The 24738-nt window shown below is 59.2% G+C and overlaps 1 protein-coding gene across 1 annotated transcript in view; it reads left to right on the plus strand.

Moving 5' to 3' along the window:
• Window positions 1-23212, plus strand: part of FAM20C (FAM20C golgi associated secretory pathway kinase) — a 68485-nt gene extending 45273 nt beyond the window's left edge. Inside the window, exons 4-10 of the mRNA XM_050784007.1 lie at window positions 9961-10053; window positions 12017-12132; window positions 18975-19155; window positions 19779-19888; window positions 20130-20211; window positions 21159-21218; window positions 22193-23212. Coding sequence (XP_050639964.1) covers window positions 9961-10053; window positions 12017-12132; window positions 18975-19155; window positions 19779-19888; window positions 20130-20211; window positions 21159-21218; window positions 22193-22442 — 892 coding nt within the window. The 3' untranslated portion in view covers window positions 22443-23212. The remainder of the gene's footprint in view (window positions 1-9960; window positions 10054-12016; window positions 12133-18974; window positions 19156-19778; window positions 19889-20129; window positions 20212-21158; window positions 21219-22192) is intronic.
• Window positions 23213-24738: the final 1526 nt, after the last annotated feature.

Consider the following 24738-nt stretch of genomic DNA (forward strand, 5'->3'; position numbering starts at 1 on the left):
GGTTGATGGTTGGGGTTTCATGTGGAGATGAGGCAGGGTGCCCTGGAGTCTGCAGACCCAGTGGCTGTCGGGCTCATCTGGATGTGTGGTCAGAGGGCAGAAGACTCCAGGAGCATTTCAGAGCCTCTTCCAGGAGTGGAGCCTGGACAGAAAGCGTGTCATTACCACTTCCCTGAACTTCCTGGACTGTTCTAGGAAAAGGGGCCATTCAGAAGCCAGGGACAGCCCGGAGGTGGCCCGTGGGGCAGATTGTCTTGGCCTGCATGTCAAAGCCGTGAGGATCCCGGAGCAGGCTGCCTCCGGGCTGGGAACAGAGCTGCTTGTTTTGTGAACAGCCAGGGTCATTGGAAACCCCCAGGTATGATATGTAGGGATCAGGAACCGTGCTAGAACCAGATTGGCCTCAAGGCAGGGCCTGGTCCCTTCTCAGTGCAGCAGGGCTTGGAGCCACCTGGATTCCACGTGCATGAACTGCTCAGAGGAGTAGGCAGGGGCAAGGAGAGAGGGACAAAGGCCAAATCATTGGCAGAGACAGAAGCTAACATTTTAGCATCACATCCGTTGTCACCGTACCTCAGGTGATAACAGCTCAGGGTACACTCACAGCAGCAGTGGTGCAGATGCTGGTGATGACGGTGCTGATGGTGATTGTGATGATGTTGACAGTGATGATGGAGATAATGTTGATGGTGATGATGAAAATGATGACGATTATGATGGTGGTGGTGACCATGGTAGAAGTGATGGTGACAGTGATGATGGTGATGGAAGTAATGGTGACAGTGATGGTGATGGTGGAGGTGATGGTGATGATGATGGTGGAGGTGACGGTGATGATGGTGGTGGAGGTGATGCTGATGATGGTGATGGAGGTAATGGTGATGGTGGTGATGATGGTGGAGGTGATGGTGATGGTGGAGGTGATGGTGATGATGATGGTGGAGGTGATGGTGATGATGACGGTGGAGGTGATGGTGATGGAGGTGGAGGTGGTGATGATGGTGGTGGAGGTGGTGATGATGGTGGTGGAGGTGATGGTGATGATGGTGATAGTGATGGTGGTGATGATGGTGGAGGTGATGGTGGTGATGGTGGTGATGATGATGATGATGGTGGAGGTGATGGTGGAGGTGATGGTGGTGATGATGGTGATGATGGTGGAGGTGATGGTGATGATGATGGTGGTGATGGTGGTAATGATGGTGGAGGAGGTGATGGTGATGATGATGGTGGAGGTGATGGTGGAGGTGATGGTGGTGATGGTGGTGATGATGGTGATGATGGTGGAGGTGATGGTGATGATGATGGTGGTGATGATGGTGGAGGTGATGGTGGTGATGGTGGTGATGATGGTGATGATGGTGGAGGTGATGGTGATGATGGTGGAGGTGATGGTGGTGATGATGGTGGAGGTGATGGTGGTGACGATGGTGATGATGGTGGAGGTGATGGTGATGATGGTGATAGTGATGGTGGTGATGATGGTGGAGGTGATGGTGGAGGTGGTGGTGATGATGGTGGAGGTGATGGTGTTGATGGTGGAGGTGATGATGATGATGGTGGAGGTGATGGTGATGGTGGTGGAGGTGATTGTGATGGTGGTGGAGGTGATGGTGGTGATGGTGATAGTGATGGTGGTGATGATGGTGAAGGTGATGATGATGATGGTGATAGTGATCATGATGGTAATAAGAATAATGATGGTGAAGGTGATGACCATGGTGGCAAAGATGATGATAGAGGTGATGGTGGAGGTGACGATGATGTGGAGGTGATGATGATGTGGAGGTGATGGTGATGGTGGTGATGGTGGTAGAGGTGACACTGATAGAAACGGAAGGAATGAGATGACAAGAGCTCGAGGCTGCAGATAGATCTAGACCTCTCTGGACAATTCTTTGACTGAGTCCTCATTCATTCATTTGTTTATGAAACGCCTGTTCGGAAACAAGCACTTGGCCAGGCATGTGATCCAGAAAACAGAACACTCTTGCCCTGGGGCCCTCCCCCTTGGGTCCAGCGAACAATGCCATCCAGTGTAGCCAGGGCCAAGCCACCTTCTGCCTCAGGCTCCAGGAAAACCCCACAGAGGGGCTGAGACAGACCATGGCAGGGCTGGCAGGGGGCACGTGCAAAGGCAGCGGACGGGGGGCTGCGAGCTTGAGTCTGGCTTCCTGAGCACATCCTCCCTGAGCAGGGGGCGGAGGGGAAGGAGAGGAGGGGCAGGTGCTGGAGAGCTGACTTGTATTCTAGAGGGAACTGGTGAGGGTTCTCCAGTGATTGGAAAAACCCCAACTGGGGCCAGGGCTTAACGGGTGGGGTGAGCTTCAGGGGTGAATTGTCCTGAAGGGGTGGTTTGTTGGAAGCTACTTTCTTCCTTACCCCTGGGGCTGCTCCCTCCCTGCTTCCTCCTGCTGGGGGCGCCTGGGTCTGGCCCCTTCCCTGGGACTTTCAGCCCGGCTGTGGCCTCGGGAGCGGAGCCCAGAGTAGAATTCACTGCCCGCTGCCCTCTGCCCGGGAGTGGAATGCAGGGTCAGGTGGGAGCCGCCAGATGGGATGTGCTGTAATGACGGGATTTGTGCAGGTGACTCAAGTCGGCAAGTCATTCGTCTTCTGCGTGAACTTTGTCTCTTTGCAGTGAGGAGATCGGACTCCACCTTCACTAAATGCGCTTTCCCAGCCCCTCTGCAAGGCTGTGCCGGGGACAGATCGTTGGAGCCGGGTCCTAATCCCCATCTCGCCAAGAACCCTCTGACAGCGCTGTTCTGTGGGGGTTGTGTGTGTGTGTGCACTCCTGTGAGTGTGCATATCTGTGAACGCACACACGTGCACTTGTGAGTGTGTAAGTGTATGGATGCACGTGTGCATGAATGTGTGTACGCACATGTATCTGCACGTACGTATGTGTGTGCACACGTGTTAATGTGCATCCATCGTGAGTGCCCGTGTGTGCGTTTGTGAGTGTGCAGGTGCGTGTGCAGGGTTTGTGTGTGCATGTGTGTTTGTGCATGCGTGCGCGTACTGCAGTGGGTGGTCTGAACTAAACCACCCAGCATCCGGGCCCAGCCCCATGCCGATGCTCACTAGACACTGCCTGGGCCTGCCCCTCCCTGGGCCTCAGTTTCCCCAGAGGCCCCCTGAGCTCTGGCAGGCCTGGAGAGCTCTGCGTGGATGTCCCATTATATTTCACCTGCTACTGAGACGTCCACATCACCACGCGGTGAGCTCCTACAGTATACCAGGAGTGTATGCCCGTCCCACAACAGCCCTGGCAAGCAGCTGCTCTTATTCTCCCTCTGGGGTTTGGAATCCGGACTGGCGAGAGTCAGTGACAGCAGCAAGAGGAGCCGCCAGACCTGGAGATGTGCCGCCTGTGGGCCTGGGGACGCAGATCTGACAAACGCCCTTCTGCAGGCCTCGTGTGTACGGGACAAGGGGCGTCTGCAGGACCGAACGATTGCAGAGGGTCTTCCCGGAGGCGACGGCCAGGACAGTCCTGACTGAGGAAGCAGGAGGAGGAGGATGGGAAGGGAGGGCAGGCGGGGCCGTGGGCCAGGGAGGCAGTGCTGTTCAGTGCACTGGGGGCAGGGCTGGTGTGCTGGGGGAGGGGGTGGACTCGGCTCCCTCCATCCTGGCCAGGGTGCGGGACGGACGGTGAGCAGACACCAGAGGCCTCAGAAGGCCCCATTTTCAGAGCCCCACTGCGCACTGCTAGCTGGTGTGCCCATTAGATTTAAGATAAAATCAGATTTAAAACTTAGATCCTGGAGGCTCTGGTCACATTTCGAGTGTCCCACAGCCATGTGTGGCCAGTGGCTGCCGAGTTGGACAGCACAGAAGCTCACGTCCAATTTCGAGTGTCCCACAGCCACGTGTGGCCAGGGGCTGCCGAGTTGGACAGCACAGAAGCTCACGTCCATCACCGAGGAAGCACCAGTGGACAGGCGGGCTGGGGGTGAGAAGGTGACCCCAGGCGCCCACACCAACGGGCAGGCTCAGAGGGACATGGAGTGGCTGTGTGTCCAGGGGACCTGGCCTGGGTGAGAACAGCTGCCCCCACAAGACAGTACCTAAAAGAAACCTGTGCCAGCCGGGAGACCTGTGCCAGTCGGGACACCTGGGCCCCAAGAGACCTGTGCCAGCTGGGAGACCTGGGCCCCAAGAGACCTGTGCCACCCAGGAGACCTGTGCCACCCGGGAGACCTGTGCCAGCCGGGAGACCTGTGCCAGCTGGGAGACCTGTGCCAGCCGGGAGACCTGGGCCCCAAGAGACCTGTGCCAGCTGGGAGATCTGTGCCACCCGGGAGACCTGTGCCAGCTGGGAGACCTGGGCCCCAAGAGACCTGTGCCAGCCGGGAGACCTGTGCCAGCTGGGAGACCTGTGCCAGCCGAGAGACCTGGGCCCCAAGAGACCTGTGCCACCCGGGAGACCTGGGCCCCAAGAGACCTATGCCAGCCGGGAGATCTGTGCCACCCGGGAGACCTATGCCACCCGGGAGACCTGTGCCAGCCGGGACACCTGGGCCCCAAGAGACCTGTGCCAGCCGGGAGACCTGTGCCAGCCGAGAGACCTGGGCCCCAAGAGACCTGTGCCACCTGGGAGACCTGGGCCCCAAGAGACCTATGCCAGCTGGGAGATCTGTGCCACCCGGGAGACCTGTGCCAGCCGGGAGACCTGTGCCAGCCGGGAGACCTGGGCCCCAAGAGACCTGTGCCCCAAGAGACCTGTGCCAGCTGGGAAACCTGGGCCCCAAGAGACCTGTGCCACCCGGGAGACCTGTGCCACCCAGGAGACACGTGCCAGCCCGGAGACCTGTGCCACCCTGGAGACCTGGGCCCCAAGAGACCTGTGCCAGCCGGGAGACCTGTGCCAGCTGGGATACCTGGGCGCTGCCTCTGCAGTGGATGTTCTAGGAGCTCACAGTTTCCTAACTGCTTTATCAGGCACCCTGTGGTGCAGGGCTTTGCCCCAAGGACCTACAGTGAATTCTAACTGCCCAACTAATGAGTCGCTGAGGATTTTCTAAAGAAAATAAAAATAATAATAATGATGATTATTTTTTGGAGACAGGGTCTCACTGTGTCATCCCGGCTGGATTGCAGTGGTCCCTGCAGCCTTGACCTCCTGGGCTCAAGTGATCCTCCCATCTCAGCCTCCCGTGTAGCTGGGACCACAGGTCCACCATGCCCAGCTAATTTTTTTATTTTCCGTAGAGATGGGGTCTCACTGTGTTTCCTAGGCTGGCCGTGAACTCCTGGACTCATGCTGGGCCGTTCCGGGGAGTCACTGTGCAGACATAAGGCTCGAAGTTTATGGAAAAGAAATCTCGCCTGCATCTGGATTTCTCTTTTTCCAGCTAAAAGTTACTAAAATCTAGTAGAACTCGTGTACTGTGGAACGAGTTTTGCTCAAAGCTAATCCTTCCAAGTTGAATACGACGACGGCCTTTTAACCTTAAAAATACCCAACACTCCAGCAGCTACCAGCCCCGGAACTGCGGGCTGACTGCAGCGGACCGTTTGGTCTGACCTTTAGTGTTTTAGAAAAATGAAATCCATTTGTCAGCACTTAAAAACCGGGAGATTCCACAAGGTCTAGACCCTTTCTCTTGAACCTCAGGATCCCGGCCAGCCTGGGCCTCGGCTCTGCAGGGCCACCCTGTGGGCAGCGCATTCAGTTTGCCGCCGCACCTGCCCCCGCCCTGCCCCACAGGCCGACCCGCCTTTGCCGCTGGTGTGCACAGAGACGGCAACGACCGCAGACCCGCGGGGTCGTGAAGCAAATGTGTCCTTCAGGCGCCAGCCCACCATCCACGTTTTATTTTAAGTAGCTCCTGGAATCCCCATCTGGCCTCGCGCCTACTCGGGGCCCTGTCAAGGCAAATGTTACGTGGGATCGTGGAAACTGATCTGTTCCGTTTCTAGCAGCCCAGACTAGTTCTTAGAAAGGCCGTGCGTGGTACAAATCCTTAACCCCCAGCAAGAAACATTCAGGAAACGTGGAGAATTGTGGCCACAGCTGTCTGAGAACAGTGTGGGAGGAAGGGAGCCCGGGCAGCCTGTGACCCAGACGTGGTCTCCCCCAAGGGATGTGGACGTCCCACTCAGGACCTGAGCCCGGCCCTGCTGTTCGTGCAGTGATGATGTCAGCCCGTGGCAGGGCCAGGAGGCTCCCAGGAGTCAGGCGGACCGCCGCTGTGTATATGGAGGGAAGGACCCGGCCGGGGAAGCCAAGGGTTGGGAAGGTTACGGCGTCTGCAGTCTGCATTGCTGGAGTGCTGGAGCCCAGAAGGAACGCCGTCAGCCCTGAGTGGGAGGTGTGGGCCGCAGGGCGTGTGAGCTGAGGATTCCCGCCGGCTCTGTTCCCAGCACCTGGAAAGGTCACCAGCGTTTGATTCTGGTAAATTCTTCCTGGGTGGGGGGCTGAGTTCCCTCCCTGGGCCTGGCCTGGGAGGACGCCCTGGGACGGGCTCTCCCTCCGGTGGAGGCGGCGGCCAGCCTTGGTGGAGGAAGCATGCTTCCCCTCAGACGTGATCTTGACAATTGATCAACATTTCCACCATGATCACATCGGTCAAACACTTGCGTGGACAGGCACGGCACAGGGCCCTGCGGCTCGGCCCCCCTTCCCCTGGAGTGTTGGCCTGAGACACAGAAGCCCTGTCGTGTTTACAGAACGGCACTAACCTTTCCTAAGCAACCCCACCTGTGGCCTTGTGTCCCTTGGCCAGGGTGGAGGGACAGGGCGGTGCCCGCATTGCCCTTCTTGGCCTCTTACTGTGGGAGGCGTTGACGGCAGAGCCAAAGGGTCCTGGAGGCCGTGGGGGAGACTCGGAAACGGGGGGGGGGTGGGAGGTGACAGGGTGCACACAGCAAACCGGGGCTGAGCCCGGCCTGGGACACTGAGCCCAGCCTCTCCCCCGTGGTGTGACTGTGGGTCCAGGGTGGGTGTGCCGGGGCCCCCCAGCCAGTGCAGGAGAGGCCTTTGAGCTGCTTAACTGAGAAGGGGCCACTGGGAGCTGGGACCCCGGGCCTCCGTCGCGTGGGCCTGGGCTGCTCTGCGGGCCCGTCCGCATCTGGGTCCCCGTGGTCCTGAAGACTCAGGGTGGCCCTGAGAAGGCTGGAGCTTCACCCCACTTTTCAGATGAGAAAACTGCAACAGACGGCGTTTGCGTCGCTGTAAGGGGCGGGGGAGGCACACGGGGTCTCGGGTCGTGGCAGTAGGTTGAAGAGCAGCCTGTGAATCTGAGTAAGACCCAAGTAAGAGTGTGCGCCTAGGGCTGACTGGACCCAAATCCATGGGTGGGCGCGTGAGTGTTCTGAGGCACTTGGTGAGGAGATGTGCTCTGAGACTGCGTCTACTGGCCTTGTTTCCTGATTAAAAACTGGTGTCGTACTCCCTGGGTGCTGGGCCGGCTGCCGCCCTGCTCACCCTCACAGACAGCCACAGGCCCGCCTGACATCCCCAGCCTGCGTCCTGCTGTGCTCTGGAGCCTCTGCCCTGCTTCTCCGAGGGGCCGAGCAGGGCTGGGCGGTGGTCAGGGTCCCAGCTCCAGGCTTGGTCTCAGGTGTCCTGGCTCCCCCAGCCCCAGGCTCCCACCACGTGCAGAGCAGAGCCCCTGGCACTGTCCAGGCTTGGTCTCAGGTGTCCTGGCTCCCCCAGCCCCAGGCTCCCACCACGTGCAGAGCAGAGCCCCTGGCACTGTCCAGGCTTGGTCTCAGGTGTCCTGGCTCCCCCAGCGCCAGGCTCCCACCACGTGCAGAGCAGAGCCCCTGGCACTGGGACAGGAATGGGGAGTTCGTGGAGCCCAGGAGGCTCCTTCGACCCGGGCTGTTCACATGGAGACTGGACCTCCTGCCCCCGGCCCAGGCCCCCTCTCTGCCCAAGGCCAGAACAGTGCTTGAGTGTACTAAGCGTAGTCGCTCTACTGCCTGAATTAATGAATGAATGAACAAGCGAATGGACGGGACCCAGGAGCCCTGGGCTGAGCCACCGACGCTGGCCCCTAAGGAAGTCACTCACTCTCTGGGCTCCATGTGCTCATCTGTAAGTGGGTGAGCGTGTGACCTCCAGGTCTCCCTCGTCACGGGAGAGCCCCACGGATTCCAGGCCTGGGTGACAGCAGCAAGGGAGTCCCACTGAGCAGCAGCCAGGTCCTGTGGGGAGCCAGCACCCCCGAGAGCAGCTAACGGGGTCCCTGTTCCCCGCAGGGCATCTGCCTGCCCCTCGACTTAGGAACCCAGACCCAGGCCTCGTGCTGCTGGGAGGGCCCCTGACAACCCCAACGTCCACTGGGTCCTGGAGAAGCCAGGCTGGGAGTTGGGTGGACCTGGTGCTGGGCCATCCAGGCGTTCTTTACCCCACCCTGCTCCTTCACCCCACCCTGCTTTAGGGGCAGGCTCAAAGCAGCCTGTCCTGGGCCTGGAGCACTTAGGCAGCATTAAATCCCCACGGTCAGCATCCACCAGCCCCTCACTTTCCATGTAGAGAAACGGGGACAGCGAGGGGGGAGCTGCTGACCAGCGTCCACTGCGGGCGAGGTGGCTGGCGGCCGCTGGTGGCCCAGCTGGGGCTCTGCGTTGGCTGTCACGGGCGGGGCACCGGAAGTTCCAGCAGCGTTCGCCTCTGCTCACTGGGCTGGGGGTGCTTGTAGGGGGCAGAAGCTCATCCTTGCTGCGGCATCTGGGAAGGTTTTGTGGAGTTTGCCTTTGAGCCGGGCCTTGAAAATGACTTGCACTTGAAGCTTCAACCAACAGACCTCAAAAGTACAGGGTATGGGAACATGCTGTACACACACAGAATGAGTTCCACAGTCCGTGTAGGGCTGGACACCGTGCGTCCAACAGCCTGTCTGCAGGCCTTGTCAGAGCCTTTATGAAGCGCGTGTGGACGGGGAAGACCTGGCGGGGTGGGCGGGAGGAACTACTGCCCAAACTCCAGCCTTCTCTGACCGATGACTTCTTGAGTGCTGAGAAGTTGAGGCCCAGCCGTCTGTAAGACACTCGTTAGGAAATGCTAACAGCCGTCTGGAGACGTGAAGGGAAGGTCGTCCCAGGAGGGCAGAACAGCGTGCACAAAGACAGGAGTGTGGAGGGCCAGGAGACAAGCGTGGGAAGCAGCAGCTGACAGCCGTGACCCCAGCTCAAGAGACGGGAAGCAGCTCAGTGGGAACTGAGGCCGACCGGCGGGCCCTGCAGGGCGGGAAGGAGGGAGACATTGGAAAAGGGGTCAGGTCATCTCTTCCAGGCTTCAGAAAGAGGACCCACGGCAGCCCCCAGAAATCTCCCAGCCTCCCTCACATCCCTTCCTGAGAGCTGGCGGGCAGCGGAGGCAGGTGTGAGGGGCAGCCGGTCCGACCTGACCCTGGCCTCCGGGCCCACACCAGGGGAAGTCCGTCTCGTTTGTTGAGGGGGCTCCTCTTGTACCAGGGCCTGCCCCTCCCCGTGTGTGGGCCCATGCGGCCCATGCTCTGCCTGAATCTCTGGGCACCAGGCAAGAGCGGCTTCTCGGGAGAATCCGTTTGGCTGGTGGCGTGGACCTGGGGTGGGCTGTAAATATTTAATAACCAGCTCCCCGGGCGTAATAAGCCTGATCTGCAGTTTGCCCGTTTCCATGGTGTGAGAACTGCCCCCTGGGCTGATTTCGAGGTCACCAGCGTGGAGTTGGGAGCACGCGGGGTGCTGCTGCTAGAGGGGACTTTGGCTCTCGGCTGCAAGAGACAGAAACCCCTAATCAGGAAGGGACGAGACCCTGGTGCCTGTTGCTTCTGAAAGGAATGTGTTTAACGTAAGTTGATATCGTTTAATTTTTAATGATGATTGTGTTTCTTGACAGTTAGCAACACCCTTAGAAAGAGAACAGTGGGCTCTGGAGGGCCGAACCCAGCACGTCCTGCCGCCTCCGGCACCCGGAGGTTTTCTCGGTGACAAACTGTTTCCGTTTCTGTCCTGTTTTCGCAGACAAACGAGGGAGCAGGAGACGCCCCCTGACTTTTTTTATTTCTCTGACTACGAAAGGCACAACGCGGAGATTGCAGCCTTCCACCTGGACAGGTGAGCCCTTCCTCCGTCCACGCTCCCGTGCGCTCAGACCCACCGGTCAGCCGGGCCGTCTTGCGCTGGACACAGCAGGACGTCGTCGTCACCTTGGTCACCATCAGGCAGCGCTGGTGCCTGCTCTCCCCCCACCCCGAGTGCTGCCCTGACCAGGCCCTGTGTGTTCCCGTAGCCCACACAACACGTGGTAGGGAGACCCTTTCATATCCCCCCTCACAGACGAGAAACGGAGGCAGTGAGAGGCGATTTGCCCAGATCTCCGTGCTCCTAACCGTCCCTCTGTCACGGAGGGAGAGGGTGCCCTCAGGGAGCCTTAATCCAGATGGGCCCCTCAGGCACCCCCACCGTTAGGGCAGACAGGAGGCGCAGTAGCTGCTGTGCGGTCCGTAATAGAGGAAAAGGCAAGAGGGAAGGAGGCAGGGAGGGAAGGGGGAGTATTTAGTGCCACGAATCTTAACACGGAGAGTCACAGGGCGCAGACGTCTCCGGGAGACCAAAGCAGGCTTCCCGAGGAGGAGGAAGCCACGTTCGCAATGAGGGGGCCCGGGAGGCCCCGCGGTCGCCTGTCTCCGCTGCCCCAGCCCAGCAGAAAGTGAACCCGTCGTGAGGGTCAGCTTGGCCCTGCTGCTGGGGAAGTGAGGGGGTCCGTGTTCAGTACCCTCCAGGGGCAGTTCACGGGCCTGGCCCTGGGTCCAGAGGGGCCCCGTGGATTGAGGGACCTTGCCCTGGTGCAGTAGAGGGAGGAGGCGCCACCCTCAGCCCCCTAGAGCCTCCTTGTCTGCCCTGCAGGGCCCTGACATGTCCCAGCCCGGGGTGCGGCCCCAGAGCCGGCAGCACTGGCATTGCCCTGGGCCAGTTGGAATGCAGAGTCCTGGGCTCCACCCAGACCTGGGACCAGAATCTGCATTTTCACAAGATCCCTAGTGACGTGGGCGCACGTTGGAATTTAAAGGGCTTTTTTTTTTTTTTTTGAGACGGAGTCTCGCTCTGTCACCCAGGCTGGAGTGCAATGGCTGGATCTCAGCTCACTACAAGCTCTGCCTTCCGGGTTTATGCCATTCTCCTGCCTCAGCCTCCCGAGTAGCTGGGACTACAGGTGCCGCCATCACGCACAGCTAATTTTTTGTATTTTTTAGTAGAGACAGGGTTTCACTGTGTTAGCCAGGATGGTCTCAATCTCCTGACCTCGTGATCCACCCGCCTCGGCCTCCCAAAGTGCTGGGATTACAGGCTTGAGCCACCGCGCCCGGCCTAAAGGGCTTTTTTAAGGATCAAAGTCTCCTGTGGTGACTACAGAAATCGCCAGAAGCCCGATTTTCAACCATTTCAGCTATCTAGAAGAGCCTGAACCCATAAAAGGGCTTTTCTATGAAAAGAAAGACAGTGGCCACCAAGCCAGGGAGGGTCACTCGTTAGGAAACAGCTCCCCTCGGATCAACGTGTTTATAAAGCAGGACACAGAGCCCGGTGCCCAGGCGAGCCGTCTGACAGGTGGAGGGGGCAGGTGCTCCACACAGAGGCACGGTCAGGCCCTGGGCCCCGGGTCGGCCCTGGCAGACGGCCCACGTTCCTCCACACCTGGTCATCTCGCCTCACAGGATAATCACCACGTCCTCCATCAGCAAGAAAAGCTCTCGCCCTGCATTCTCCACTTAATTAAGCAAGTGGGAGCCTGCGGTGTGGTTCAGAGAGAGTTCCATTAAAAGTGGTGCCTTTAATTTAATTTTGTTTTAAATTTAGCCCTGGAATGAGGGCAGGCTTTAGCTATGTGGGCAGTTGGCAGTGTGTGCCCATCAGCGAGGCGACGCCAGCCCCGGTCCCTCAGGGGCCTCTCCCGCCCCCATCACCGCAGGGCCAGGCAGAGCCCCCGGGCCTAGGGCTGGGTTTATTCGGAGGCAGGGAGACAGAGGCCGGCTCAGCCACACAGAGCACAGAACCTCCCATGCCCCTTTCTTGCCAGGATCCTGGACTTCCGCCGGGTTCCTCCCGTGGCCGGCAGGATGGTCAACATGACCAAGGAGATCCGGGACGTCACACGGGACAAGAAGCTCTGGAGGACCTTCTTCATCTCTCCAGGTAGCCTGGCACGGGGGGCCCACATTCATCTCTCCAGGTAGCCTGGCACGGGGGCCCACATTCATCTCTCCAGGTAGCCTGGCACGGGGGCCCACATTCATCTCTCCAGGTAGCCTGGCACGGGGGCCCACATTCATCTCTCCAGGTAGCCTGGCACGGGGGCCCACATTCATCTCTCCAGGTAGCCTGGCACAGGGGGCCCACACCGAACCCACAGTGATGGGGCTTGAGTACCTCTAACTAAAAGAAACCACGTGCAGGGCCGTTCCCAACCCACGTCCCATGTAGGGTGCCCTGTGCCCCCTTCCACACCAGGTGCCGAACCACAGACAGCTTCAAGGTGGCACCATCACCATTTAACCGACGTCCTGCTGTGCACAGAGAGGCTGTTTCTTCTTCCATTTGTTTGTTTATTTTAACTGGTGAAACGATTCACTTTCGGGAGGTCCTAGCCTCTCCAGGGAGCCTTCTCCAGGTGGCCTAGCCAGCAGACCTCTCTGGGACCTGCCCACCCAGATTTAAACACACCCAGCAGAACCCCCGTCCTATAGCAACAGGGTGGGCGGCCTCCCCGGCCTCGGTGAAGCAGCTGGACTGTGAGCAGGGCTGGCCCCGGTCCCCAGTCCCTGGTGCCCTTGAGGGGATACAGGATGGCCTGAATGTCAGGTGGGAATAGATGTCTCTGTTGGTGCTGAGGTTTATAAAACCTTCAAGACTGTACGTGATAAGTACAGTGCACACATAAACACACTATTTTCTACTTAATTATCTACCCAGGTTGCTTTAACCCTGACATTTGGGCTGGGTGTGGTGGCTCATGCCTGTAATCTCAGCATTTGGGGACGCCAAGGGGGGAGGGTCACTTGATTTCAGGAGTTTGAGGCCAGACTGGGCAACATGGCCAGACCCCTGTTTACAGGAAATAAATAAATTAGCAGCCGTGGTGGTGCTTGATCTGTGGTCACAGCTACTCAGGAGGCTGAGGCAGGAGGATTGCTTGAGCCCAGGAGTGGAGGCTGCCGTGAGTGGGGATCGCGCCAGTGCCCTCCAGCCTGGGCAACAGAGTGAGACCCTGTCTCAAAAAAAAAAAAAAAGAAAAGAAAAGAAACTGGCATTAGCGGCTCTGCCGAGGGCTTAGTCCTCCCCTCCGAGCGCCTCCCTTGCGCCAGGCCCCTGCTTCACAGCCTGTTCCCATTTCCACCGCTCACCTGCCGAGCTCTGGGACACTCCCCTGCCTGTTCTGAACTCGGTCCCCTACGTTTCCATCTTGAAGGTCAAGAGTGGTCCCAGCGGTGGTGAGTACTGCGGAATGAAGGCACCCAGTGGTCACCCCAGGATACCCTGCAGAGCAAGGACCTCGCTGGGGAGGGGCCCTCCGGGTTGGAGGCTCTCGCTGTCAGGGGCCTCAGCCGCTCTCCTGGCCCGTCTGTTTAATTCATGCAGATAAAATCCAATTAGGGCCCCTGATTAGGTGCGTCTTCAGATTTGCTGGCACATAAAACCTTGACCTGAAAGCTCATTTTCTGCAGATGTTTCGGATCGATGTGCGGACTCTGCACTTTCTCTTAACTGCATTCATGAATTTGTCAGAACCAGGCTTCTGAATCCATGATTTAATTAAGTTTTGTTCCGTCAGCCGGGGCTCACCGAGATCCTCATTTGTTTTCTTCCTCTCAAAGCCCATTAATAAGAGAAAAATAGGACAGAAAGCTCCACAGAGGCAGGAAGAAGGGCTCCCTTCCCTGGTCCAGTGGTGCCTGGCCTCACACACCAGGAATCGGGGCAGAGGCAGAGCCTGAGTGTGGGGGTCTTTGAGGGCTCCCCGGTCCGCTGTGCCTGAGCCAGGCACACCCCAGTGATGGGGAACACATTGGCTCACAGATAATTCAGTCCCTGTTTGGATGGCTTGAGCTGTCCATCTTTTCTAAGGGGCTGAAACTCGCCTTCCCACCCTGGGAGTCCAGGGCTTCCTAAGCACGACTGAGCTCCAGCCGCTGTCAGCCGTTGGATGGACCCTGACCGCACCATCCGGGCACTGCCTCCTGCCCCACCGTTCACAGGACTGACCGCCCTGCAGCCCGCCATGCACACCCTGGTGCTCGCTGAGGCTGGGCTCCACCCCGGTGATGCCTGGATGCCTGACTGCTTCTTATCCACGTCTTTTTACAATTTTTTATTGCAACTTTTACAGTGATGGATTCCAAAGGTTCCAAAGACTAACATTCTCCATCCTCAGGTGCCAGCACCCTGTGCAGCGACGGCGGGAATTCCTCCAGCTTAGGCTCGATTCTCTGCATTGCAGACCAGGCTGTCAGTTCAGGACCGACTGAAAGAGACCGTCACAGGGTCAGTTCGGGACCAACTGAAAGAGACCGTCACAGGGTCGCGCAGGGAGGAGTCAAAGACACCCATTGATGCTGAGAACGTGCCCTGCCTGGCCCTTCTCCGAGCAGCATCTCCGGAACTCCTCACTTCACTGTAAAACGAGCCTGTGGGGGCAGGTTGTTCCCTCCCCATTTTTAAGGTCTTACTGAGTGACTGGGCACAGAGGCTCACACCTGTAATCACAGCACTGGGAGGATCACTTGAGCCCAGGAGTTCAAGCTCAGCCTGGACAACAGAGCGAGACCCCATCTCTACAAAAAATGAAAAAAAAATCAGCCAGGTCTGGTGGTGTGCACCTGCGAGTCCAGCAACTCGAGAGGCTGAGGCAGGAGGATGGCTTCAGCCCAGGAGGTCAAGGCTGCAGTGAGCTATGATTGCACACCACTGCTCTCCAGTGTGGGTGACAGAGTGAGACTGTGTCTCAAAAAAAAAAAAAAAAGAAGACTGAGTTGATTATCAGTCCAAGCAGGTGTATTAAGTCACTTCTACGTCCCATGTTGGCTGACGCTTGGAATCCCCAGGTCCTCAGCAGGCCAGGGACGGTGGTCACCAGAGCACCCCTGAGCTCTGCACTGCAAGTCAGCCGTCGACCACCTTTGCTGCCATTGCTGGAATCCCTTCTCACGTCTCCCTGGAGCCACCACTTTGATTACGCGTTCTGGCAGCTTCCCTGGCTACTCCTGGTTTCCGGATATTAGTTGCGTTTTCCAGGGCAGCGCAAGTTTCTCCCCTAAAATCCCAAGATGTCCTCGGCCGCCGGAGGCCCCAACAGTTTCGTCTCCCTGCCTGGACAGACGAGTCCTTGAATCTTCCACAGCAGCTGGGCCCAGCATTGCCGGACGCCTCGGAACGCAGCCCCCGGGACCCCACTGCTGCCACTCCGGCCACTCTGCCCTGTCAGTCCGATTTCTTCCAGAAGCCTCTATGAGCACTTGGCTTTCTCTAAAGCAGCAGGGAGCGGTGCAGGAGCCAGCCTGGATTCCTCTTCCAGGGAACAAAATCTGTTCCGATTCGTTTGCTCCACTTTGCTTTGCGTACGTCTCCCGACCGCGGATACCAGGTGACCTCAGAGGCTCTGCAGGAGCCCCGGGCACCTCGGAGGGCTGAGCCCACTGCAGACAACCCCTCGGCCTCCCGTGGCCTGAATGACCCTCCCGTGGGGTCAGTCAGAAAAGGGAAAATCCCATCAGCCAGGGCAAAGTGAGGGAACGAGAGGCAGCCCGGACTAGTGCTTGGGGAAAGTGGGCTCTGGGAGGGGGAAGCAGGAGGGTGAGCCCTAAGCAGCCCCCTGCCCCACGTAGGGATTGTGGAGCTCAGGTTTGGAGAGGGCAGTTAGGATCCCAGCACCGCACAGCCGTGTAGGGGCCGGGCCGCAGTCAGAGCCTACCTCTCCTAAGCCCCAAACGCTCACGGAACTCCCTCCCCCACTTCTCATGTAAGTTACCATCTGCACATTGCACACATCCCAGAGGTGCACAGGTCGTCCACGCACAGCTTTGCATTTCTGCAAGGTGAGCGCCCCCAGGACCAGGCCCAGGTGCCCCGCAGCTCCAGAAGCCACTCAGCCCGACACAGCCTGGACAGAAGGGTTTGCCATCACTCGCTTCACCTTTTTTCCTGCCACGGTGGCCTGGGCTTGGCAGAGTGGTCATCAGGACTCTCTCCAGTGCCGTGTCCAGCTTAAACGCACGTTGAAGGTGGCAAGTTTCCAGCTATGGACCCACTTCGCGCAGCCAGAGCCGCTGCCCTAAATAACAGTGTCCGCTGGGCCCACAGCCGTCCAGGGTGGCAGGTGGCAGACGTCCGCCTTGCAAAACTCTCCTCCTGCCGGGCCAGCCCCCTGACACAGTCAGAGATAGGAATGGTCAGAGATGCTCCAGCCACAGGGTGAAGGGGCCGCCTTGGTCCTTGTCAGGAGCCACACTCTTGCCCGGCTTGCTCTCCAGGAGGCCAACCGTGACGCCATTTTTGGGCGACTGGAGGAGGCAGGATCTCTCCTGGGTGTGTCCGGGACCCTGGCTTCCTCCTTGCTGTTTGTGTCTTTTATTATTTACTAAAATGGAAAAGGACTCACACTCCTTCCTCCCAGAAAGCCCAGCCCTCCAAGTGCAGGGCAGCCTGCGTTACCTTGACAGCTGCCTTCCCACGGCTTCCTTGTGTGATTCCCAGCCCGAGATGCAGGCATTGCTGGGTCCCCCGCTTCCTGGGCGAGGGGCTGGGCACGGAGCAGGGAGGCACTCACCCGAGGTCACACAGCTCAGGCCCCTTCTAACCCCACCCGGGAGGCCCCTTTAGTACCCGACTAGGATCTGCAAAGAGGAATGGCCAGGGGCCCGAGAAATGCCTTTCTCTTTTAACCTGATACCATCTGAAACCGGCTTAGCCGAGGACGGCAGACGCATTTTAAGCCTCCAGCCAACGAGTGCTCAGATGAAGATTTTGCTCCTGAAATGGAGCTCCTGCCCCGGGGGGCTGCCTCATCCGACTGTGGGCTGCTGATTAATCTGTATCAACACACAACAGGATTGCAGCTGGTCTTTCTTTGATCGTTCTTACAGTAATTACCCAGCGTTGGCACCGGGGAGAGGGGGCGCGGGAAAGAGGGGGCAGGCAGGTGATCGGGGCGTTGGGGCCAGACCAGCCGGGACCTGCCAGGTGCGTGGGATGTGGTGGGGACCAGGGCGGCCTGGGACTCACCCCATTGCCTCTCAGAACCTCAACTTATTCAGCTAAAAAAGGGCAGCCCATACCGGCCGCCCTCCTGTTCACTCCGCTGGGAAGTGCCCTGCCGAATCTGTCTTCAGATCTCACGGGGAGCCTGCCCTGCAGCCTGGAGGCTCCAGGAACACCCCAAGAGACTCTTGGAATCACTCAGCCCGGCTGCATGGCTCAAGGAGGGACCCCTTTGGCTGAGACGTCAGCCGTGTGCTCAAATGGCAGAAATGCTGGGACTGGGGGTGCTGTGAGTGAGGTTCGAGGCTCTGGCCCCGACAAAACCACGTCCTCACCAGTTCTACAGCCCCAGACTTTCCAGCGTTTCTCCACACACAAATAAAGCATGAAAAACGATTCAGTCAGCAAATAAAGTCAGGAATAGCGCCGTCGGCCGGGCCTCCAGCGTCAGAGCAGTGAACTCCCATTGCTAGCGGGCCTGGACAGCTCTTGCATTTTTCTCATTACTTTTTATTTATTAAGGTATAATTCATGTACCATGAAATTTACCACTTAAAAGCGTACAGTTCCATGGCTTTTAGTATATTCACAATGGTGTGCCACCATCACCACTGTCTGAATCCAGAATTTTGGGGTCTTCCCAACCCCAAAAAGGAGCCCTGTTTCTGTGAACAGACCGTCTCCATTCTTCGCCCCACAGCCCTCGGCGGCCAGTCCCTCCCCCAGTCTGTCTGGATTTGCCTATTCCGGGCGTTCTGTATCAAGAGGGTCGTAGGACGTGTGGCCTCCTCTGTCTGGCCTCCTTCGTGGAGCACAGGGTCCTCGGGTTTAGTGAGGGCTTCATTCCTTCTCTCATTTCATTTCGTTTCGTTTCATCGTGCGGATGGAACACGTTCACCCCGCCTGTCCACTTCTCTCTTGATGGACATTTGGGTCGATTCTCTCTTTTTTGGCCGTGGTGAGCAGTGCTGCTGTGAGCATTCGTGCCCGAGTTTTTGTGTGGAAATGTATTTTCTGCTCTTAGGGGTTTACGTGGGCGGGGAGTTCCTGAGTCACACAGGGACGCTGTGTTGAATCCATCAGGGGTGCAGACCATTTCCGCCACAGCTGCACCGTGTGCGCCCCGCCTGCCAGCAGTGCACAGAGGCGGCAGCTCCCCATCCCAGCCAGCAGCTGCTGTCCTCTGCTCTTTTGATGGAAGCCATCCCAGCAGAGAGGAGGTGGTGCCTCACTGTGGTTTTGATTTGCATCTCCCTGGTGACTCACGATGGCACCCGTCTCTTCTCATGCTTGTCAGCCATCGGCGTCGTCTTTGGAGAATCATCTGTTCAAGCCCTCCGCCCGTGTATTAGTTGGAGTTTCGTCTTTTTGTGATTGAGTGATGAGTCCTTCATACCCCCTCAATGCTAGATCCTCAGATGTGTGGTTTGCGAACATTTTCTCCCATTCTGGGGATTGCATCTTCACTTTCTTGACAATACAAATGCATTTTTAAGCAACTAAACGTCAGCCCTAGGATGTCCATAGACCAACCCCTGATTTTTGAGGAGTCAGGCCAGGTTCTGCCTCTGGGGAGCTGTGTGGCCTCAGGAAGTCAGCTCTGTGGGTTCACTTTTCCATACCGTGCGGTGGAGGTGTTTGCTGGGATTGATGGGGGAGCTGTGGGTGAGTCCTGCCCGTGAGAAGCACCAGGCAGAGCCCGGCCCGGCCTTGGGGGCCGTGAGACCACAGGTGAGGACGCGGCCCCGTGTGGCCCGGGTAACCTGCAGCCTGTCCCTCCCCAGCCAACAACATCTGCTTCTATGGCGAGTGCTCCTACTACTGCTCCACGGAGCACGCCCTGTGCGGGAAGCCAGACCAGATCGAGGGCTCGCTGGCAGCCTTCTTGCCCGACCTGTCCCTGGCCAAGAGGAAGACCTGGCGGAACCCTTGGCGGCGCTCCTACCACAAGCGCAAGAAGGCCGAGTGAGTGTGGGGCCGGGGGCTGGCTCTTGGCCGCCCGGCAGCAGAGGGAGCTGGGTCTGGGCGGGCGTGGGACCGTCAGTGGCCACAGGGGTGGCAGAGATGGGTGCAGAGCCTGCTGTGCGATGCTGGCCTGTGTGAGACGACCGCTTCCTGATGAGACAGTGACATAGGGCTTCCTTACTCCAGTAATTCCATGCACTTCCCTGACCTGGGCTGGTCTGCCCAGCAGGTCCCTCAAATTGGGGCCTCTCAGCGTTTGAGCTCTGCTCTCCCCGCTGCCCCTCTCTTCCCTCCTGCGGGAGAAATGGCCCCTGTTCTTTCCACCCCGTGCTGTCCTCGTGATTGTGGTGTCCAGGTTCTGTTTCCCCACAGAGACCCTGCAAAAAACACGGGGCCCAGAGCCGAAGGCAGCTCCAGGTGGGGTCACCCCGGGGCAGGGCAGAGCGACCCCGTCCCCTCCCACACCCATGCTCCCGCTGATGCAGCCTCAGCACTGCGGCCGAGGCAGGTCCATCTGCAGACGCCAGGGTCCCTGCCCCAGTGTTTCTCCTATGCTCCTCATGGCGCACCGGGCTCCCCGTCTGCACAGCAGAGCCCGGCCGTCTCACACTGGCTCCCTGCAGGTGGGAGGTGGACCCTGACTACTGCGAGGAGGTGAAGCAGACACCGCCCTACGACAGCAGCCACCGCATCCTGGACGTCATGGACATGACAATCTTCGACTTCCTCATGGGTACATCCCGCAGGGGAATGGGGTCCCCGTGTCACCCACCCTGCATGGAGTGGATGCACCCAGGGCTCTGCAGGGCATGGTCCGTGGCGTGGCCCAGCTGTGGTTCCATGGCCTGGGGAGGGGTCAGATTGCTTAGAGGTCACACTGGGAGGAGGAGACGCCGCTCTGCAGGGCACAGAGGCCTCTGAGCTACGCAGCCTGGCTTCCCACAAGCTGTGATGGTTTCTGCTTCTTTCCACAGGAAACATGGACCGTCACCACTACGAGACGTTTGAGAAGTTTGGGAATGAAACGTTCATCATCCACTTAGACAATGGAAGAGGGTGAGCCTGTCCTTGCCCTGCACACCTGGGGAAGGGGCAGCCGCCTCCTGGCCCAGCTACCTGCAGCCCAGCCGAGACGCCGGGAAGTGGGGAACAGACCCTCCAGTGGAGGGATGGGAATGCCACAAAGGCCCATCTTGGAGCCACATGCAGGGGGTAGCCCCGAGCCCCAACCGGGACGGAGGGCCGCCCCAGGAGCGGGACCTCCGAGGCACAGGAACGCTGCAAACCAAGTCCTAGCAGACCTGGTGTTACCTGGGAAACAGAGGCTGGGAGAGGCTGCTGGTAGGAAGAGCAGGACTGTGCCGAATAGACGGGCCTCTGCCCGCACGTGGGACCTGGAGCCAGCCTACCGGGGATAGACAGCCTCTGCATCCCCCCTGCGGCTGCTGCTGGCCTGCCACGGGTGGTCTTGGGCGGTACGATGAGACCCTGGTGACCAGGGAGGGTGACCCCTAATAAACAAAGCACGAGGCGAGCAATTCGGGCAGGAGGACGTCCATTCCCAGGCTCGGAGGTAATTCGGGCAGGAGGACGTCCATTCCCAGGCTTGGAGGCCTCAGAGAGATGGGCTTTGGGCCCCAATAGCTTGTGTGTGTGGCTGCAAAGACGGCTCCACGGCTAAGCTGTGGGCTGATGCTCCCTGGAGCCATCTCAACTCAGCTGCCCGGGACCCTTCCCCAGGCCAGAGGCCAGGACCCCACATACAGGGCTGGAGATGGGCGGGGTGGACCCACTGCGGAGACGGGCGGGGTGGACCCACTGCCTGGGGTGCTGGAGACCGACGGGGTGGACCCACTGCCTGGGGTGCTGGAGATGGGCGGGATGGACCCACTGCCTGGGGTGTCGGGGACAGCCAGGGTGGACCCCTGTCCCGGCTCCCAGCCCAGCAGCCTGTTAGGAGCCTTGTACAGAGGCCCTTGACAATTCTGCTTTTGTTCTGGAAGGTTTGGGAAGTATTCGCACGACGAACTGTCCATCCTGGTGCCGCTACAGCAATGCTGCAGGTACAGCCCCTGCCGGAGCCGGCTTCAGCTCCACCCTCCTCCCCACTACGCAGGAGACAGAGGAGGCCACGGCCTTCCCCACCCCACCCTGGCCATTACACTGGGAGAGGAAAGTATGATTCCTCTTGAATTCAACCACAGCCCCGAATTCAACCCATACCCTCACTCTGCTGCCTGGAGGCGCAGACCTCACCTGCCCACCCCCACAGGCCCATCCAGCACGTCTGTGTCCATCCTGCCACCCCAGTTACAGAGAGGACTCGAGGCCAGGGCAGACTCTGACTGAGACACAGAGACCTTGCTTCCCCGCGCGGCTGCCGGACTCTTCCATTGCCACTGCCACCTTCTACCAGGGTTCAGACCCCCTTTCCCCCTTCTCATGGCTGGGGACGCAGCCTACAGGGCAAATGCTTTGTCCTTCTCTAACGAGGCATCAGAGCACCCGTGTTGGGCAAATGCGCCGAGTTGGGGTCAGTCTCCTGGGTGAGCGGGCCGTCCTCCTCACTCCCCATCCTCCTGCCGGACCCCTCTGGGAAGTACGCCAGCCACCACATCCTGCAAGGGCACCCTCATCCCTTGTGCAGATGAGAGGCCGCAGATCACCCTGGAGCAGATCACACAGCCCAGTGACTGACGAGGCGTCAGATCGCAGGCCCCTCTCTCGCGGTCTCTCTCATCTCTGCTGTCTCTGTCTGTCTCTCTGTCTCAGTCTGCCTGTCTCTGTGTCTCTTTCTGTCTGTCTCTCTGTCTCTGTCTCTCTCCCTTTCTCTCTCCCTGCTTTCTCTCTCTGTCTCTTTCTGTGTCTATCTTTCTCTGTGTATGTCTCTTTCTCTCTCTTTCCGTCTCTGTCCCCCTCTTTCTCTCTCTGTCTCTTCCCACTCACTCTCTCGATCTCCCTCTCACTGTCTCTCGCTGTCCCATGGCCAGGCATCTCCCCTGTCCCGTGCCAGGCCTGACGCCCCTCTCCTCCCCAGGATCCGGAAGTCCACCTACCTGCGTCTGCAGCTCCTGGCCAAGGAAGAGTACAAGCTGAGCCTGCTGATGGCCGAGTCTCTGCGGGGGGACCAGGTGGCACCTGTGCTGTACCAGCCACACCTGGAGGCCCTGGACCGGCGGCTCCGTGTCGTGCTGCAGGCCGTCCGGGACTGCGTGGAGAGGGACGGGCTCCGCAGCGTGGTGGAGGATGACCTGGACACTGAGCACAGAGCCGCCTCGGCAAGGTAGTGTCCACCGGCCGCCGCACTGCCCGGGACGGAGCCAGAGGGGCCGGGCCTCCCAAAAAGCGCACGTGCCCGCGCCCGTCGTGAATTCAGTGAATTCAGAGGCAGGACGAGATCAGTGGAGTCGGGAGCTGCTGCCTCGGGAGGCGAGGCTCCCCAGGTCTAACAGGACACATTTTGTCAGTGTTCGACCAGAAAAGGTTTGGAAGGAGGCGCTGTCTGTGCTCACGGACAGAGGCGGCCGGCGCCCGAGGCATTCCATCCTTTCTGTAGGGAAAGGAGCCTTTATTTACTATTTTGTATTTATATATGATGAATAAGTATATAAACAGAAACGTGTACACAGACTCCGATCACCTACCAAACCAAACACGAGGGCCGCCCTCCCCGGTTCTGGGGGCCCCTCAAGGCCACGTTCAACCCTCAAGTGCTCTCACACTCGGGACCTGTTTCAAGTCAAAACTCTTTCTCCTTCCTGGGGCCTCGGCTCCTGGAGGGCTGGAGGGTCTCGTCTGAGGATGGGAGGAGGCTCTCGCTGGACGTCTGGCCTGTGAGCTGGTGGACGGATGCCCACGTGATTTTGGAGGACCTGATGACCAGGCGTCCTGCGAGTCCGCCCGCTGGCCCACTGTGCCCATCTGGGACTTGACTGCAGATGATTGGTGCAAGCGTGTCCTGCAGGGCTGGCTGTGCGCAGCTGTGGGTTGACCTTTGCAGAGTTTTGTGGAATCGTTTGCAATGTGATAAAAGTGCAATAAAGGTACAGCAGATGTGTGTCGGCCTCACGGGGCGGGTCCCTCACACCCTGGTGCGTGGCTGCCTGTTCACCCGCTCTCCAAAAAGCCAGTCCTGGAACCAGGCACGGCCGAGAGTCAGCATTCAAGGTGGCCTGGACCCAAGGCCTGCTGGAGCCGGAGGGGGCTGCCTGTCAAGCCCTGGTGCAAACAGGCCAGGTGAGGCCCCGCCTCCAAGACAGGGTGGTCGGTCCTGGACTGCTCTCAGAGGATGGGGCCGCCACCCAAAGCCGCGGCGGCCCCGAGGGCACCCCCTGTCAATAGCCCTGGCAAGGTGTGACTCCTGGTGTTCCAGCAGGACTGGGCAGCCATGGCTGGGTGCGGCGGGGCAGCTGCTCCAGGGCTGTGGTGAGCGAGGGGCGATGTGAAGGGTGCCAGCCCCTTCCCACTGCAGGCCTCTGCCCTGGGAGCCCCTGGGAGGCCCCTGGGGAGACTCTGGGCTCCTTCCAACAAGCCCCAGGAAGGCCCAGCCCCGGAGGGAACAAGGAGAGCTTGTGGGCCAAGGGCGCCGAGAGTCCCGGAGGTGAGAGTGTGGGAGTCACAGCTCCTGGGGGCAGGGCCCCCACTCCTGAGCCGTTTCGTCACAGTCACTCCCGAGCCGCTTCCTCGTGGCCACTCCTCACCGTGTGGCCACCATTCTCTGTGCTGCACGCCCACCAAGCCATCAAGGTCAATTGTTACTCGTCTCTGAAGCAAAACCGCAAGGTTGATTTTATTTTTCTGGTTTTACAGATGGAAAAACTAAGTCTCAGAGAGGGAAAGCCTCCCAGTCCCTACATCAATTTAGGTTCCTGGAACAGCCCACCCAGTGCCTGAAGCCCCATGAGCTGGGAAGAGGTACAGAGGCCCCACCTGGACCCCCGAGTGTCCCGGGGCTGAGTTGAGGGTGGGGCAGGCTCCCCCGACGGCCAGACTCGCAGAGGACTGCAGACCCCTCAAAGGAAACAAGCGGACGACGTGAGGAAGCCCTCCAGCAGGTTCCCCAGCCTCCCTGCCTCAGTGCAGGGCCCAGCCCTCCCTGGAGCTCAGCCTTCCTTCCATAACCGTCCCACACGTCGCCTGGCCCCGGCTTCACAACTGCACTTGCCACACACTCAGCTCTGGCCTCTTGCCATTTTCTCCCAGCCGAGGGACTCAGCCGACCCTCGCCTCTTCTTCTCCCTGCCCTGAGGACCCCCAGAAGCTGAGAGGAGTAAGGTGGGGGCTGCAGAGATGGGACTGGGCTCCCAGGTCAGAGTCTCCTTTGCTGGCACTGTGTGAGGGGCAGAGGCAGGAGCCGCCATCCTGGCTGCCACCTGCCCAGGGTCACATGGCCCAGGAGCCCCAAGAAATCAGCTGTGGGGCCGGTCACTGTGGCCCCCTCTTCTAAGAGTCTCTGCATACACTCACCTGTCCATTCCACAAAGTCCCTGACACCCATTGAAGCTGTGCCAGGCTGGGTGCAGCACGGCCTGAGAGGCTCAACTCTGTCCTCATCACCATCGCCTTGCAGAGCAGTGGGAGATG

Source organism: Macaca thibetana, chromosome 3 (genome assembly GCF_024542745.1).
Source record: "Macaca thibetana thibetana isolate TM-01 chromosome 3, ASM2454274v1, whole genome shotgun sequence".
Classification (NCBI taxonomy): Eukaryota; Metazoa; Chordata; class Mammalia; order Primates; family Cercopithecidae; genus Macaca; species Macaca thibetana.